We start from the raw sequence: 16,198 nt of genomic DNA, 5'->3' as shown, positions 1-16,198 counted from the left end.
TCTTCAAAAGCAGAGCTATGGAATAATGTTCAGAACTCCAATTTCAGTCATTTTTCCAAACTCCATTCCTTATACCTATGTTGAGAAGGAATTCAATCTAACAGTGAAGATAAAGGAATAGTCAACTATGATTGGAACAAAAATGAAGATTTTAAACTATAAACGATTATGAATTTCATTCTCTTCTTCACTTCCCAAGTAGGCTAATACTCTATCCACTGAGCTAAACTGGCTAGGGCCCCCATTTCATCTTTTAAAATAAAAATATTTGCTACAAAATTATCTCCATTGAAGTGTCTGCTAAGATCTATTATAATATAACCTTTACTGGTGGTATAAAATCTAAAAATAAAACAAATGTTAAAACCACACATTTGTTTCTGCTTGGATTATTCTTTACACAACAGGTAGTTTCTAACCTGCCATAGGGCAGAAGATGTCAATTCTTAAATGTGTTAGATCGACCTCTGTTAAAAAGTCCATTTTCAAACATAAACTCAACAATAGAAAGCCCTCTTTAATTTTCTCCTTAACATTAAGTTTCCCGTTCCAAGTATGTGTCAAGAATTTAATTGCAGCATGAAATTAACCAGTTATAAAATACTGTACTTGTGCCCTTGCCTTCTAAAGTAGAATGCACTAAATAATTTGCTTAATGGCTTCTAACATGACACCTCAATTTAATAACCAAAGTGCCCTGACTTGTTGGATAAATTCCTGGTGAGAAATGCTCTGTGTGTAATTTATCAATGGGTCACACACACACACACACACACACACACACACACGCTCACATATAAGAAAGGCAGTTGACTATACCTCTTTGTATGAATGGATGTGCTCCCTTATCCTGTAGCTGTGTTAGAGCCAGTTTTCATTGACTCCATAGTGGAGAAGACAGGGACATTCCATAGACATGAATTTGCCAGGCTCCTACTTTGGCTCACTTTGTAAAACTGCATGGGTTCTTTTGTGATTACTCCTAACAAGCATTTGCCAACTAACTTGTAAATCCAGGAACAGGATAAAAAGTGAACAAAGTCTGGTATTTTAGTGACCTGGCTAAATTTTTTTCTATCTCTACTCTCCCTTTCCACTTTTCTCCTTACTTTATATCTAATTTATTTCCATGTAATGCTTTGGTTTTGGGTGGACTATGTCCTGACCAAAATTAAAAATCTGCCATAGAAATACTATAAGTGCATTAGTAGTCAATGTACTTACTTATATTTACCAGTCTACACTACAGAAGTCAAGCCTAAGGACTTTAGAATTCCCTCAAATTATAGTTTCTACTTTTTCAGTCTTATTTTATATTTATTCTATGACTCCAACAAAATAATAGTAAAGCAGAATTCTGGAGCTCTAGATCTCAAAAGACTTTAAAAGCTTTTTTACATTTTTATGTTACTTTATAAGCTATAGACAATGGGAGATTTTTCCTACAGTATATTTAAGGGTGGGATGCATTTTTTAAATGGCTATATGCTTCATTCAAAGATGATAATCAGGATTTGAATAATACAAATTGAGGCTGAAGAATTTTTACAAAAAGTGTGCAAATGTGATGTTTGATTAAAATGAACTACAAATATCTGAGAAAAAATATATTGATGAGAATTTTAATTCATTGCCCCACTATCAGTTCTATTACAAAAATAACATTTCCTATATTCATTTTTTCCCCAATCTGTCTTAACAGCTTTGAAAGGATTAAGGAAAATTCCCCTTGTCTCCAAAGTTCAGGCATAAATGTAAACAACAATTAAACAAAATGTTGACTTGAAGATATATCAAGTCTTATCTGAAATGCATGACATGGCATTTCATCAAGTATCTTAGAAACTATATTGTCTCCAATGTTCACCTGAGACAATTGTATAAAAAGACCATTCATTTCCGTCATTGGTATTATCTTCATGATTCATGTCATAAAAGGATGAGGTTTTTAGTAACTAAACTGACTGCTCATGGAATTAAAAGTAGGAGGGCTTCCATTACACACTAGAACTTGTTTGCCAGAATACGTTGCATGCATGCCAGAAACTAACAAGAGCTCCTACTTGGCACATGGAGATAGTTTCACAACATCAGATTGATTGTCTGAGCTTGTTCATTAAAACAAGGTTTTATCTGTGTGACTGAGGTAACATAACATGCTTACATTATTAAAGCACTTCTCTGAAAAATAAACATGCATATATTTGTCTAGGAGAAGATCAGGCCATGATACACAGGATCTGTCCATTCACCGGAAGTTCACTAAGGCCATTTCATTCTGTTCCCAGGTTATTGTTCCTGCAATAGTTCATACATGTCATCCAGCCTGAACTGAGCTCTCATTCAACTCCAGGTGACAGAGGTCAATCTGTTTCCATGTTAACTAAGTCACAGTCTGTCTCTCACCAAGATTGCCAATTGTGCTAAATTAAAGATAGAGGTTTTAGCTGAAGGCAACTTACACAGGGGATTGTGTTGACACCTTTAAGCTGACTTCTTTTTAGAATTCTAAGTCACATTGAAATGGAAAGGCTTGGGCAGATAGGGTCACTGCATTAATGATAAATCCACAAGCAACACCGCTTCCTAAAACCCAATACCATCCTAATCTTTATTCCTCCACTTCAATGCAATCATAGAACAACAGCACAGGCTTAGTGTCTCCGCCTCTTTTCAAATGCTCCCTTACATGCATGTCATCTCCTTGAAGATTTTTAATCTTGTAAGAAGTGATAGAAAACTTTCCACTCCACCGCAGGTTCAAAAGCAGGTGCTTTTATGTTAAGGTCGTATGTGAAACCAATGGACTTCTTTAGAAAAATCACATGGTGTCAACTCAAACCCATGAGTTTCACAAAGGCATATTATATTGCAACTTTAAAAAGTATCTCTTTATAATAACGAATGCTTCTGACAGTACCCCTGGGGAAGAAAATTAGTCATGGTATCTGTCACAACATAGAATTGTTCATGGGTAGAAACCAAACTAAGATACTGTAATTTAAATATTCACGGAAGTATTTAGTTACTCTGTTTCCCCTCCCCTTTATACTCCTTGCCCTGTGCCTATTTTCCCATGACTGGTATCTCCACACCACAGTGATGCTCTCATCTGACATTGCAAGCTCTGTATTGATTACACTTTTCTGGCTGTATTTTTAGCTGACACTTTGGAGTATCATGGCTGAATTACACGATATTTTTGGTAGATTGGTTCACAAAGTTCTTGTCTATTGCTTACCTCTCCAATTATCAATCATTTTTGTTTTGTTTTGTCTTGTTTTGTTTTGTTTTGTTTTGTTTTGCTGTGATGGTGTTCATTCAGACAGACATCATTCCTCCTCTTTACCTGTGAAAAAATTCCTTCTGAGTCAAGGGACATTCAGCATGGCACATATTATTAGTATTGTGATTTGAGTGGCAGCCGACCAACACTTAGGGAACAATTTATCTACTGGAATTGGACTACACATCACTAATGCACATGGCAGATTGATGGGGCAGCTTTAGTGGATGTATTCTTTATTAATGAGATTCAGTATGATTTGCTAAAAAGGCTTTTACTGGGTAGTCCTTTTCTGTCCCTCTCCCCCATCTCTTTTATCCCATATAATCTGTTGAACCATGTAGCATGTTTTGAAAATGTGTTTCTCTGTTTTTATTTTAAATACCTAGGCTTTTTGAATAATTGAGCACAAGATAAATAGAGCGTATGTGTGTGTGCGTGCACACACACACACACACACACACACGATTGGAATTGAAGATTATCACAGAAGATAGGAACTAAGGAAATGAATTAGAATCTGATGTTATTAAGAAAAAGTAAAAGTAAAATTATATGGAAAAGAAGAAAAATCTAAGAATAAAATTTGATATTTGAAATAATTTCTAGAAATGAACAACTGTGTCTATCGTTTTTTAGGGTTATTTATTATTTTTTTATTGTTTAAAGTGTTACAAATAGTAGTACATATGTCTCATTTTTCCAATTGACCTTCCCCCGGCCTCCCCCCCCTCCCCCGCACATGCCCTCTATCTTAACAGGTAGTCTAAAGCACAATGATTTTTTTTTTCTAAATGGGATATTTTATTTGTATTGATCTGCTGAGAGTTTTGAGTTGCTGAGGTCTGGGGGCTTCAAACAGGACTCAGTAAAAAATCCAGAGAAAATCACAAGCTACTCATCTTTTAACCCTTTGTTTAATTACCCAGAGGCCAATAAGCAAAAGAGAATGGTTTACATTAATTACAATGAGTTTTTTCTAAAACACTTTAAAAGTAACATAAGGGTAAATTATTTCAGATTCTAGTCTCACCCTGATCAAACACTCACTACTCTATAATTTCATACCTTGTGGGGGAGAAGGATAAAAAAGAAAACCACCCCTTTCTCCTGGGAGAAGAATCCATATGTACTCTGATCACTATAAAGACATTTCCTCATTATCTTGTGTTTCTTTTTAATTTCTCTATTACTGTTATTTTTTTTGGTAAAAAATATCACATCTCCCTCAAATTAAAGAAAATATTAGCCTCTGGAAGAATATTTATTTAAAATGATCTATGCAATGACTTACTTGGCAAGTGATTTCCAGTCCTATTTTGTCATTTATCTTCTAAACAAATACTATTTCAATGGTATATTATAAAAGGCATTCAAGCAATTTTTAAAGTTTATGTGACAATCAAACATCAAGCATCCTAGGAGATTAAGGATCACTCTAGGAAAATTCTTAAAAGCTCAAGTTTCTCCATGCATTTTGGTTCCCTTTGAAAAAAGAGCTGGATAGAGAGTTACAATGACCACATTGAGCAGTATGTAAGAAAGAAGCACACTTTCCCATACAAAGTGTTAGAGGTTATTGTGGGCCCAGCCTTTCCCAGTATCCTCAAACCAATACAAAGCTGAAACTTAAATAGCATTTACACCACGGAGTGGAAAACACATTGCTCTCTAGAAGAAAAGTCAAGCCACACAGCATATTTCTTTAAAAAATCATTTTAGACTGTTATCTCTTGTGTGTGTGTGTGTGTGTGTGTGTGTGTGTGTGTGTGTGTGTGGTGGTGGTAGTAGTAGTAATGATTCATTATTTCTTTCTCTGTTTACTTTGAGCTTAAATGTCATGGCATGTTCACAGAAAGTATGCATTTCCATGAAAAGAATAAAAATTTAGTAGCTCCTATGCCAAGAGGGAGACCTTGCAGGATAGTTCCACGAACATATCTGGAAATGGATTAATGAATTGCATTTGTAACATCACATGCTGTGCCAGCCTGTTTCCTTTTCCCTCGGGACACCCAATGACAGTGCATGAAGTGAGGTGATGCAATCCAATTGGACAAATGTTGTAAAACTTGCTATGCACAAGAGATAGCTTCTCTGCTCTTGGAAGCCAGTTTAATAATTAAGAGAGTAAAATGACCAATTATTGCATTTTTTCATCTGTTCATATGCCAAAATTCTCTCAGCCCTTGTACAATTTTAACTGTTTTAGCAGACAAAAACAAAAATATGTGTACATGGAGAAAATGACAGAATGATAAAATAAGAAATACACCGTTGAGGACTGAATACACACGTCATTTCCAAATGCTTAAAGCAAATAATCCCATTTCTTTCCTTGTGTTGGTTTCTATCCAAAATGAAGGTAAAATATTTTTGGACATGGTCCCTATGTCATTATTAATATAAACACACTGTGTGATGAAGATAAAGATAATAAAGACAATGGCAGTAAAAGCAATACTAGTAATAATAATAACAGCTACTGATTCTAACAAGCTATACTTGTTGGCTAGTCCACTAGTTGACCCACATGTGTTGCACCATTTTTTTTCTCTTAATGCAACAAAATACATATTATTTCTAATTGAAAAATGATTAAACTTAACTTTAAAAATTAAGGCACATTTTATGGGTCTCACTGAAGATAAGAGGTAAAAGAAACTGATCCCACCTTTTGCCCAGACCCCAGGATTCTCTCACTACTCAGTTACACTCCCCTGTACACCCACAAATACTGTTCTTCCCAATTTCCATTTTATTATTGGGCAATAATCTACAGGGTTTTGGAACACTCAAGTACAGAAATGATGTCCAATGTGTATTAATTAGAAAATGATATCTCCATCATTGCAAAAAGACCATAAGTGAATATTACCAATGCTAATAGTTACATCTACCCATTGTCAGAACATTTTTTAAAAATGTCAAGTGTTTTGTGGGCCTACCTCTGCCTTTTACCATGATTCTCAGATTCCAGGACTAAGACTGTTATCTTTGCCCTACACTGGAAAGTGTCTATGAATGCAGATCGTGTAGCCTCTTCGAATTAAGTTCACTGACTCTACTAGCTGGGCACAGAGGCACAGACCTCCAGGCACTTGTTCATTTGCTGTGATTAATCTACATGCTTGCCCCACTCTGGATAAATATTTATTTAAAAATATTTCTCTAATCTTAAAATGTGTGCATAACCTTTAGGGTCTTAAAAAGTGTTTCACATTTCTATAAAATTATTCAACCTTATACCTACAAATTATCAAATACAAAACATGAAATTCTTACAAATCACAAAGCATTGGAAGCCTAAGAGACATCTCAGACTCTAAAATGTGCAAAACCTTTGTCACCAAAGCCCTCCTTCTGCTGTCTTTCCCATCTGTTATTGGAATGCCATGCTTTTATCTTGCTCTCACACCTCACATCCAATCTATCACCAAATGCTGTCATCTCTACCTTTAAAATGTCTCTCCAATTCCACCACACACTTCCCCACCCAGTACTGCTGCTTTGGTCCATGCCACCGTCTTCCCTCCCAACCATTGTTCTTATAACCTCACAACCGAAGTCCCTTGCCCTTGATGCTCCACACAGCAACCGGAATGATCTGCCTTCTACTTACAGAAGTCACATTATAGCATTCTTCCTCTCCAAACTGAGTGACTTCTCATCTCAGTTGAGTGACAGCCAGTGACTGCCATGACCTGACAAGATCTGACCCCATTTGTTCTGACCTGATCTTCTAACCCTCTCTGCTCATTTTCTACCTCCAGCCACATGACCTTGCATTTCCTCCAACATTCCAGGAATACTCCCACCTAGGACCTCTTCCCTGGACATTCCTCTTCCTGGACATTTGTCACCTGGACATCAGCATGGTTCTTTCTTTGCTTACTTCAGGTCTTTACTCAAATGTCACATCCTCACTGAGCCTTTTCTTCACCAAACCTATCAAAAGTTAAACTCGCTCCCCACCCCTGACTCCCATTCCCTAGTTTAGTTGTCTTCATAAAAACTCATCACATTTTAACCTATGATATACTTTACTTGTTTGTTTATTGTCTGTCTCCCTAACCCCACCCTCACCAGTTGTAAATCCTACAAAGGCAAGCAAACATTATTTACTCTTTTGTTCATTGCTTTATCCTAAGCACCTACAATGCCTGATGTATAATAAATTGTGAAAAAATGCATAATTTTGTATGGAAACAAAGGAGCTATACAACACCTATAAACCTCAGCCTAATAGAAAATTAAGAAGTCTCCTTGGTAATGCTTATCTTCATTGTTGAACCACTTAATTTCTTATTCAAAAGTCAGGATATGCTGAGTGGTACACTTAGCCTCCAATCAAAGACTAAAATGCAATTTACTAATTAAAGTAATGGATTTTAAATGCTGGTCTTTTTCTTTTTAAAGCATCTTCCTTGTACAGTTTATCAAAAGTGCTTTTCAAAATAGAGTTATTTTTCCCCCTGCTTCCTGGAAGGCTGATTATATTCATATTCTAGCATGGACATGAATATTCTGTCATGCATTTCCAAATACGAATGTTTTTAAGAATAACTTTCAACCAGAGACATGTGTTTTGAGCAGAGATTCATTTGGGGAGGGAGCTTGATTTTCCTTTTATCGATTCATGATTAAAATTAATTTCAAGGTGACCCATAAATTTAGGATGACGATGTTTTCTCCAGGCTACCTCAAAGTTGGACAGAGACCTTGGAGCTATTTCATTAGCATGCTCAGTCTCTACTCCAGCAGCTTCATTTGTTACATTAGACGTGTTCTCTGAGCCATACTGCATTTTTAGTAGTTTTTAAAAAAAATCCCCTGACTCATCGTCTTGCTCCATAATAATTCCTTTCCCTTATCTGGGTTTTTTAACATCTTACAAAGGCCATGTTTAAAGATTGAGAATATCTTCTGATAGCCTGCAGAGTATAAGAAACAGCCCTAGATGGAAAACTATAGCTCAATTGATTTATAACCATCTCTAAATATTTAACACTACTTCTAAAAGAAACAGTACCTTAAATTTTCCAATGGGCTTCTTTTCAATCATTCACGTTGTCAAATGTTCGGATGTTTAGAATGTCCATTCTTTGCTGCGATTTCTTCAGCATAAAAAGAGCTTAATTCTGATGCTGACTGACAGCCCATATGGGGTTATGTTCTGAAAAGTCCCTCCTCTTGCCAACATCTGTCTATTTCAGCTACGGAACAGACACTGAGCTTCTTAAAATGAAAAGGTCAATGCTAGGTCTGGGATGTAATTAAAGTGGAAACAAGCAAAAGTGTAAACAGCTCTCAAAAAAGCTCCATGAAAAGAAGCAGGAGCCTTACCTTAACCTGAGCCATTAAAGGTCCCTCCACAGGTGGCCTCTACTCTGTCCTGGCAGGTGACTGGATGAAAATGCTAAAATCACCCCTATTCCAAATATAGACGCAATGGGAATTGTCAATAGATGAATGCTGGTTTGTATTAAATATCTTAGCACTGAAGTGACCCTTACTGAAAACAACAGGCCAGGGACAGGCTTCGTTTTGATTTACAAGGTGAAATGGCACAACAACCAAAATGGACAAATGTCGTGTCCTTAGGCTTAGTGGAGAAAGTTAATATTTATGAGCATAAGTGGTGTCATTAATATTAACTTTCCCCACCAGCACTGGAAAAAATAGAACACTTTTAATAAATCAATTCATTTAGGATCAGCCTGCTACATTTGGCTTCTGGCTTAATAAAGAGCAGTTAGTGAGGGATGGACAAGATGAGTTATTGAATTCTCTCTTCTAATCATATGGTTCTATGATTAAAAATCTCCCCATGCATTTGCTATTGCAACCAATATTACTCCAATACCTAGATATCTTGTTTAGTTTGGGGAAAAAAAGAAAATTCAGATGCACAATTTTCACATAAAAACAAGTGAAGCAGCTTGTGGTCCTCTGAAATGACTAATAGAAAAGTGATTGGAATTAATCACAAACACAAGAGGAAGCTGAAATTAGAGAGGTTTGTTAAAATACTGTCTGCTGTTTAATCTCGCCCACTTATCAGCACATTAACCTTGTTTTCTCTGCCTAAGCACTGAGTCCTACAGCAAAATTAGGTCAGAAATTCACATCAGATCAGATCAGCTGATTCATTCCAGCAAGACCCTGACATGCAGCAGATTTGAGTTTAGTTCTACATACAAGTATGGTTGAAGGCTTTTAGGGTTTGTTTTCTGTGCTCTAAGCATAGGAACTATAGCTAACTGTATGGTATTTCTAAAAGTTGACGAAGTTGTTGTTTCTGAATGCTGGTTCATTTAACTGTCTTCACTTAACCTGAGTAATGGTGCTTTACCATTTCTTTTGATATACAAATAGGGTGTTTTATTTTTCTGCATGCCTCCAATTAACACAAACCCAATGATTTTATCTATTTGTGACCGAAGTAGCTATTCATGCCGCACTGAATGAATACATCTAAAATGCACTTGAATAAGTTTTTCCCCCCCATAAATTCTCTGTAACAATGAGTATGATTCTAGAAGCCATCACTATCTAAAGAAGATTTATACCACTGTTAACATCTTTCACCCGAGCTCTTTGTAACTGTGTTTTTGAGTAATCACTTAAAATATTAACCAATTCAAACCTTGGTATCATAAAAATTGACTTTTTAGGTAGTAATGTTTTAATAAAGAATAAGTATTTTTATGTTTACTTCTTTTCCTTTATGGTCTGACCAATGGACTCTAGTCATCCTTTGTTTCTCTTTGAATAAAGGAAATACTGAAACCTTCTAATATAAATAGCTTCAAAGTATCCATACTAATATACAAGTGCATGTATATTTAAAGGAGCTGCACATAATCTAATTCCATTTCTGACTGTCACTTTTAAAGAGGAAATATAACCCCATATAGATCCCTTGAGGGTATCCACAGGGAATAGAGACATTCCTAATCAGCCTAAGTAGTCCTTTGTGTCAGAACCACTTTGCTAAAGTCAAGAGCTGTCTTCCAGACTTGCAATGTTTGAGAGAATTTCACTAATGTAGCATTTGTTTCATTAGAAAAATTAAATGCAGCACCTCCCTATATTAGAAAACATACTCAGAAAGACATGTACTGGGAACAAATTTTATAGCTATTTTTTAAGAAATATTTTTTGTATTTTTATTGTCTTTTTATTTTTTAATATATATTTATTTTCTTTTCATAAAGGAAGGAAGAGGGAAGGAGAAATAGAAACATCAATGATGAGAGAGAGTCATTGATTGGCTGCCTCCTGAACACCCGCTACTGTGGATCCAGCCTGTAACCCAGGCATGTGCCCTGACCAGGAATCAAACCATGACCTGGTTCATAGGTCGATGATCAAACACTGAACCACACTGACTGGGCTCCATATTTTTAAAATTTTATGAAATTTATTGGGGTTGACATTGGTTAATAAAGTTAGGAAAATCTTGTCTACCTCCCTCCACCCCTCTTTCCCTTTGCTAACCACCGTATAGTTTTTAAGATACTATGGCACATGGTAAAATGAAACAGTGAAGAGACTAGTTTCAGAATCCAGAAAGAAAAACTTACTTTAAAGGAAACCTCAAACTTAAGCATGTTTTGGTATACCAGATGGTCTTTTGATTGCTCCTCCCCCTCAGTGAACATCCTTATTTGATAATGTAAACAAGGTGTTACCTGTAAATAGTGAACCTCTACATCAGGCCTTATGTTCACAGTTGCACACAGATATTGCCTTACAGGTTGTTTGTGGCCAGATTCTGTCCTCATTGGCCAGTTGCTTCCTTTTTAATGGCTGGTGCTTGTGCTGAGTTAATGATTCAATATACCCATCTTCCCTTTTTCTTAAACATCCCTTTTCACCCAGACACATCCAACAAATCAGAGTTTTGTAACCCATCTAAAAGGAGCTCACTTGTTTGAAGCTGTACGTTATGTGTATTTGTTTTCGTATAGGCTTTTAATAAAAAGTAATCTCATTTAACCGTGCCTGCACAAAGCCATTAGGATTTAAAATAGCAGAAATGATGAGCTATTGAAACAAGTTTTTATTCTCCATTAACTTTTCTCTTTTAAGCCTTTCTCTCTCTTTCTCGCCAATTTTTATTTGGAGTTGTTAAGAAAAATACTAACAGTGTCTTCTTATTTATTTAGAATTTTTCACCCACAAGACTTTTTGGTAAAATCTCATTTGAGAAGTGAAAGTGAAGAAACAAGAAAGTTCATATTGACATGTGGCTCAAATCAGTTCAGAAATAAGGAATTGGGTTTAGAAAGCCTAAGTGACTTAGAACACTGAGGATATTCTTTTTTAAAACATATACTTTTTATTGATTTCAGAGAGGAAGGTGGAGGGAGAGAGAGATAGAAACATCAATGATGAAAGAGAATCATTGATTAGCTGCCTCCTGCATGCATGCCACTGGGGATCCAGCCAGAAACCCGGGCATGTGCCCTTGACTGGAATCAAACCTGGGACCCTTTAGTCCACAGGCTGACACCTATCCACTGAGCCAAACCAGCTATGGCAGGATATTCTTTTTCTAAGAGCTCAGTGTTCTAAGCTTCTCAGCTTCAGCACAAAAGGCATTTCAGCACATATGTGATCCAGAAGGTCAATCATACGAAATCCTATTTCCATTTTTTAAGCAATCCTTGGCAGTCTGCACATTTCTGAAATTGCAACTGGCATATTTCACAGAGAATTATCATCAATGCCTTTTCAAGGTCAAACATGCCCATCCTTACATTTCCAGCATTTGTAGCCTATATATTAAATCATACTATATACTAAAGAAGGCATTTGCAGACATGATAAAGAATTTTAATTGATTAGACTGTGTTCATTAATGTCACATTGAATTTCCTCTACAACTTGACATAAATTGCATGTTAAAAATATTAAAATACCTGTGGAATTTAGATGAGGGTATCTGCTTCTGTTGTCATCCCTGAAACCCTAAAATGCCTGTGTGACCAGAATCTTGTTATGGGGTTTTAAAAAATATTAAAAATAAATTTCTTATTGGGAATGTTGAAGCAATTCTAAAAATATACTGTGAAGATTTCTATAATATAGAAGATTATTATATATTTTAACATATTATTTTATGCCAGAACCTCAGAATACTGGTCACCATATGAACAAAATTAAATTGAATTTGGACATTGCAATGGCTACTGAGATGGGACAACTTGAGTACACACCGCCAGGCTTGTTATAAAACATGCACTTTAGTCTTCTCCTCCTGTCCAATCACCAAACATTTGGCTCCTTTGACATTTTTCTCTGCAACCCCTCCCCCAATGATTCCAGAGACTGCTATGTCCTCATGCTGTACATGGGTTCTGCTTTTAAAAATGAAAGACATTTAAAAAGTCTCCACAATTTAGGAGGCTTTACTAGTATTTTTCCCTTCCAAAGATATTTGCACTTTGAATTAGGCTTCCAGAAAAATATTTGAGGGAGATTATAGGAAACCATGAGAAGAGGTATTGATAGCAAAACACTACAGCATCCTTCAATTCCAGGCACATATATCAAGTATGAGTACAATAATAAAATGGTGTTTTGTATGTGATGAGCCAGGTGTGGGGCCTTTCTATGCAGGGTTACTCATTCATGTATTCATCAGTCATCCACATATTGTGACATCCCTTCTCCCACAATGGCCAAATAGCCTATGCTCCTATCTGAGATACTATAGATCCCATCCTTTCCCAGCTACTCAAAGACATAATTACAATAATTTTCCTTTCCTCTCATAAATATTTAGTGTTTCCCTTTCTATTGCCATATTAGTATTTTAAATAAGGTGTTTTTCTTCTCTTGTTAAAGAAAAAACACTGGAAAAATTAGCTTTCACCATAAACCCCACTTTCTTCTTCAACTACCCTTCATGTTTTTAAAATATTTTTGAACTCAGTCTTCAAGGTAGTTCTTCATATTTTGTTTCAATTCCTTTCTTCCCACTTTTTCATGAACACAATCCCAGTATGATTTCCCCCCCAGCCCTCCAAAGAAATTGCTCCAGTCAACAACACCAATGTGGTAAAGGCAGTGGTCAATTATCAGACTTCAACATATTTAGTCTATCTGTTACATCACACACACACACACTCTCTTCTTTAATCACTTTTGTCATTTTACTCAGAAATGTCACTCCTTTGTGGTTCTTCTCCTCTCCACTGGCTGTTCTTACTGGTTTCTTCTACTGTTCCTTTCAAGTAAGCAGTCAAGTGGCCCAAGGAACAATTCCTATTGTCCTTATCCTTATCTAATTTTTGGTCCTAGGTATTCTCAACTAGGCTCATGCTTGTTAGCTCTTTAGAATAGGATGCTTATACACCAGCTTTGATCTCCATCATGAATCCTGGATCCAACTGCCTATTTAGAATTCTCCACTTGGATATCTAAAAAGGCTTACAAAATTGGCTTGCCAGAGCTGAGCTCCTATTTCCCCACCATTTAACCCAAACTTACTTCTCTTCTAGTTCTGATTATTTCATTAAGTGGAACATCATTCTTCTAATTGTTCAAGGGGGAAAAAGCTCAATGTAGTCAAAAAAACAAAAACAAACAAACTTGAGAACCATCTTTAATTTCTTTCTCTTCCTGAATACCTACATCTCATCAATTAGAAAATTCTGATGATGCCCATAATTTGATCATTTTATGTCACCTAGTCCAAACCATCATCATTTCTCACCCAAATTATTGCAAAGGCGTTCTCTTTGGATTTCTTGCATTCACCTATGCCCCACCCACCTATTCAATGCAAAGAAAACAATAATCCTTGTAAAACATTCAGTTAGGTCATGTTACACCTCTGCTAAAAACTTCTATGAATGTTTTTCTCCTTCAAAATAAAACGTAAGAGTTTATAAGGCCACATTAGCTGGTGGCCCACTACCAGTCTGAACTTACATCCTTCCAATCTTTGCCTTGGTCCATACATTTTACCTTGTTCCCTTCATGGAATACATTGAACTCTGCTTAGAATTCTCTTCCAACAGATAGTTATAAGGCTCGCATCTCTGGCAGTACACTTCTCATAAATGTTATTTGTAATTAAGTAATCGGAGTGGTGCGTCCTTACATGGCTTCTTTATAAGCATGAACAGTTCCTTAAAATAATATTTTATTTTCCTAAATATCATAATGTTCAGAGAGTAAGCAAAAGCATTAATGTTAAGTTTGATTTTTTTTAAAATCCATTAACTATCAAAATAGTTTCACTATTTTGATTCATTTATTCAGCTAATAGATATGGATTAATTATCTAAATTCTGCATCAATGCACTTAGTAAATGGTCTCCATTGAAGAAATAGAACTCCATCAACCTGTACCCCTTAAAACACACACACACACACACACACACACACACACACACATACACACACACAGTAATATTCTTTTGAAAAATGAAAAGATGTCTATATTTCTTTTGGTCTCAGTGCCCTAGGAAACTTAGCCTCACTTTGAAAGCTGCAATCTAGTGCTCCCTGACTTGTAGCTGGTAGGTTTTGCAGCACAAAAGTCATTTCATTTGAACAAACCTTGGATACTTGGTAGCAGGTGAGAGCTATAATAATCATAAAATTCTATACAGAGCGCACACACTGAGTGTTTTAGAGGCTCACGTAATTCTAAACAATGATGAGTCTTTTTATCATCTAGAGATAAGATGAACTCTATCATAAGGTAAGAACTATAAACAGAACCTGTTAAAGGTGAGAATTGTCATCAAGCATCAGCTATTGAAGTGTTGTGAGTTCTCTTTGGCTTTAATCAAGAGACTGTTCAGTATGAACTTTTATTTAGAAGAAACTGGATTATCTCCCCATCCCATCTGCATCTCCACAAGCACAACACTCAAATTAATAACTTTTGGTAACTCATGAGGCTCCTGTCAGTAGGATGGATTATGCTTTTGTCATAGCTGAGGAGCCATTTCACTTTGTCTCATAGAGTCTACCTTTGACAGTCCCTTTCTCAACCAGGTGATGACATCTCAGCCTTTACACAACTCACAGATTTTCTCACGTGTACAAAACTCAGAACACTTTTATTTATATTTACCGTTTTATTGCTTCTTCTTGTCTTCGTCGTTTTTCATTCTTTTCCTTCAAGTAGGCCAGGTTTGTTTCATTCCTCAAGCGATCATTCTCTCGAGCGATGTCCGATGCATTCTGAATAACCAAGCCATCATAGGCCTTCATCCCCATATCCTCAATATACTGGAGAAATGTGTCCAAAGGGTCTTCCTCAGGATTAGAACTCATCATCTTGGAAGATCTCATGTAAAAAGGAACACTCCCTGCAGCATGAGAAGACATGGGGACACAAGGTTCTGTTTATTGTCTTTAATATCATGTCAGCCCCCAAACTCCAATGATTATGGTAGAATCAATTTGGAGACAATGATTCATTAGAAATTATAAACCATCAGAATATTTGATTATAAATATGAAATGAATGTTGCCTGAGTAGCAAACAGTTCCTCAAAGTAACCAACTTAGCAGGAAAAACAACAAAGGTTTTGCACTGAAAGGTAACATAAGGCTGCAAATATAGTGAAGTACCTGAAGATAAACAATTGGTTTATGTAATTAGAGTCATATCTTTCTTTCACAAAAATGTGTTTGTATACCAACAAGACATAGATGAACAAAGCTTCATTTATTTCTGATCACCATAAAGATTTTACTGTTCAATTTAAAATAAAATTATATAATTATTTGGAAGAAACATTTTTATCATGTGTGCTTTCCTTACATTTTAAATTAAGTTTATTTGAATCTGAACTATCCAAGAAAAAGATAGAAGTCATCAAAGATATACACATTTCTAATATAATTTGTCTTGGCAACAATTCCTTTGGATGCTCA

The 16,198-nt window shown here is 35.9% G+C and overlaps 1 protein-coding gene across 1 annotated transcript in view; it reads right to left on the bottom strand.

Moving 5' to 3' along the window:
- NYAP2 (neuronal tyrosine-phosphorylated phosphoinositide-3-kinase adaptor 2) overlaps positions 1-15,610 on the bottom strand; it is a 164,035-nt gene extending 148,425 nt beyond the window's left edge. The window contains exon 1 of the mRNA XM_023761866.1: positions 15,390-15,610. Within this exon, the coding sequence (XP_023617634.1) occupies positions 15,390-15,610 (221 nt within the window). The remainder of the gene's footprint in view (positions 1-15,389) is intronic.
- Between the last annotated feature and the right edge of the window lie 588 nt (positions 15,611-16,198).

This window comes from Myotis lucifugus, unplaced genomic scaffold, assembly GCF_000147115.1.
Source record: "Myotis lucifugus unplaced genomic scaffold, Myoluc2.0 scaffold_3, whole genome shotgun sequence".
In the NCBI taxonomy this organism is placed as follows: domain Eukaryota; kingdom Metazoa; phylum Chordata; class Mammalia; order Chiroptera; family Vespertilionidae; genus Myotis; species Myotis lucifugus.
Note: the sequence above shows the minus strand (reverse complement) of the source record. Positions and strands in the feature narration are given on the sequence as shown.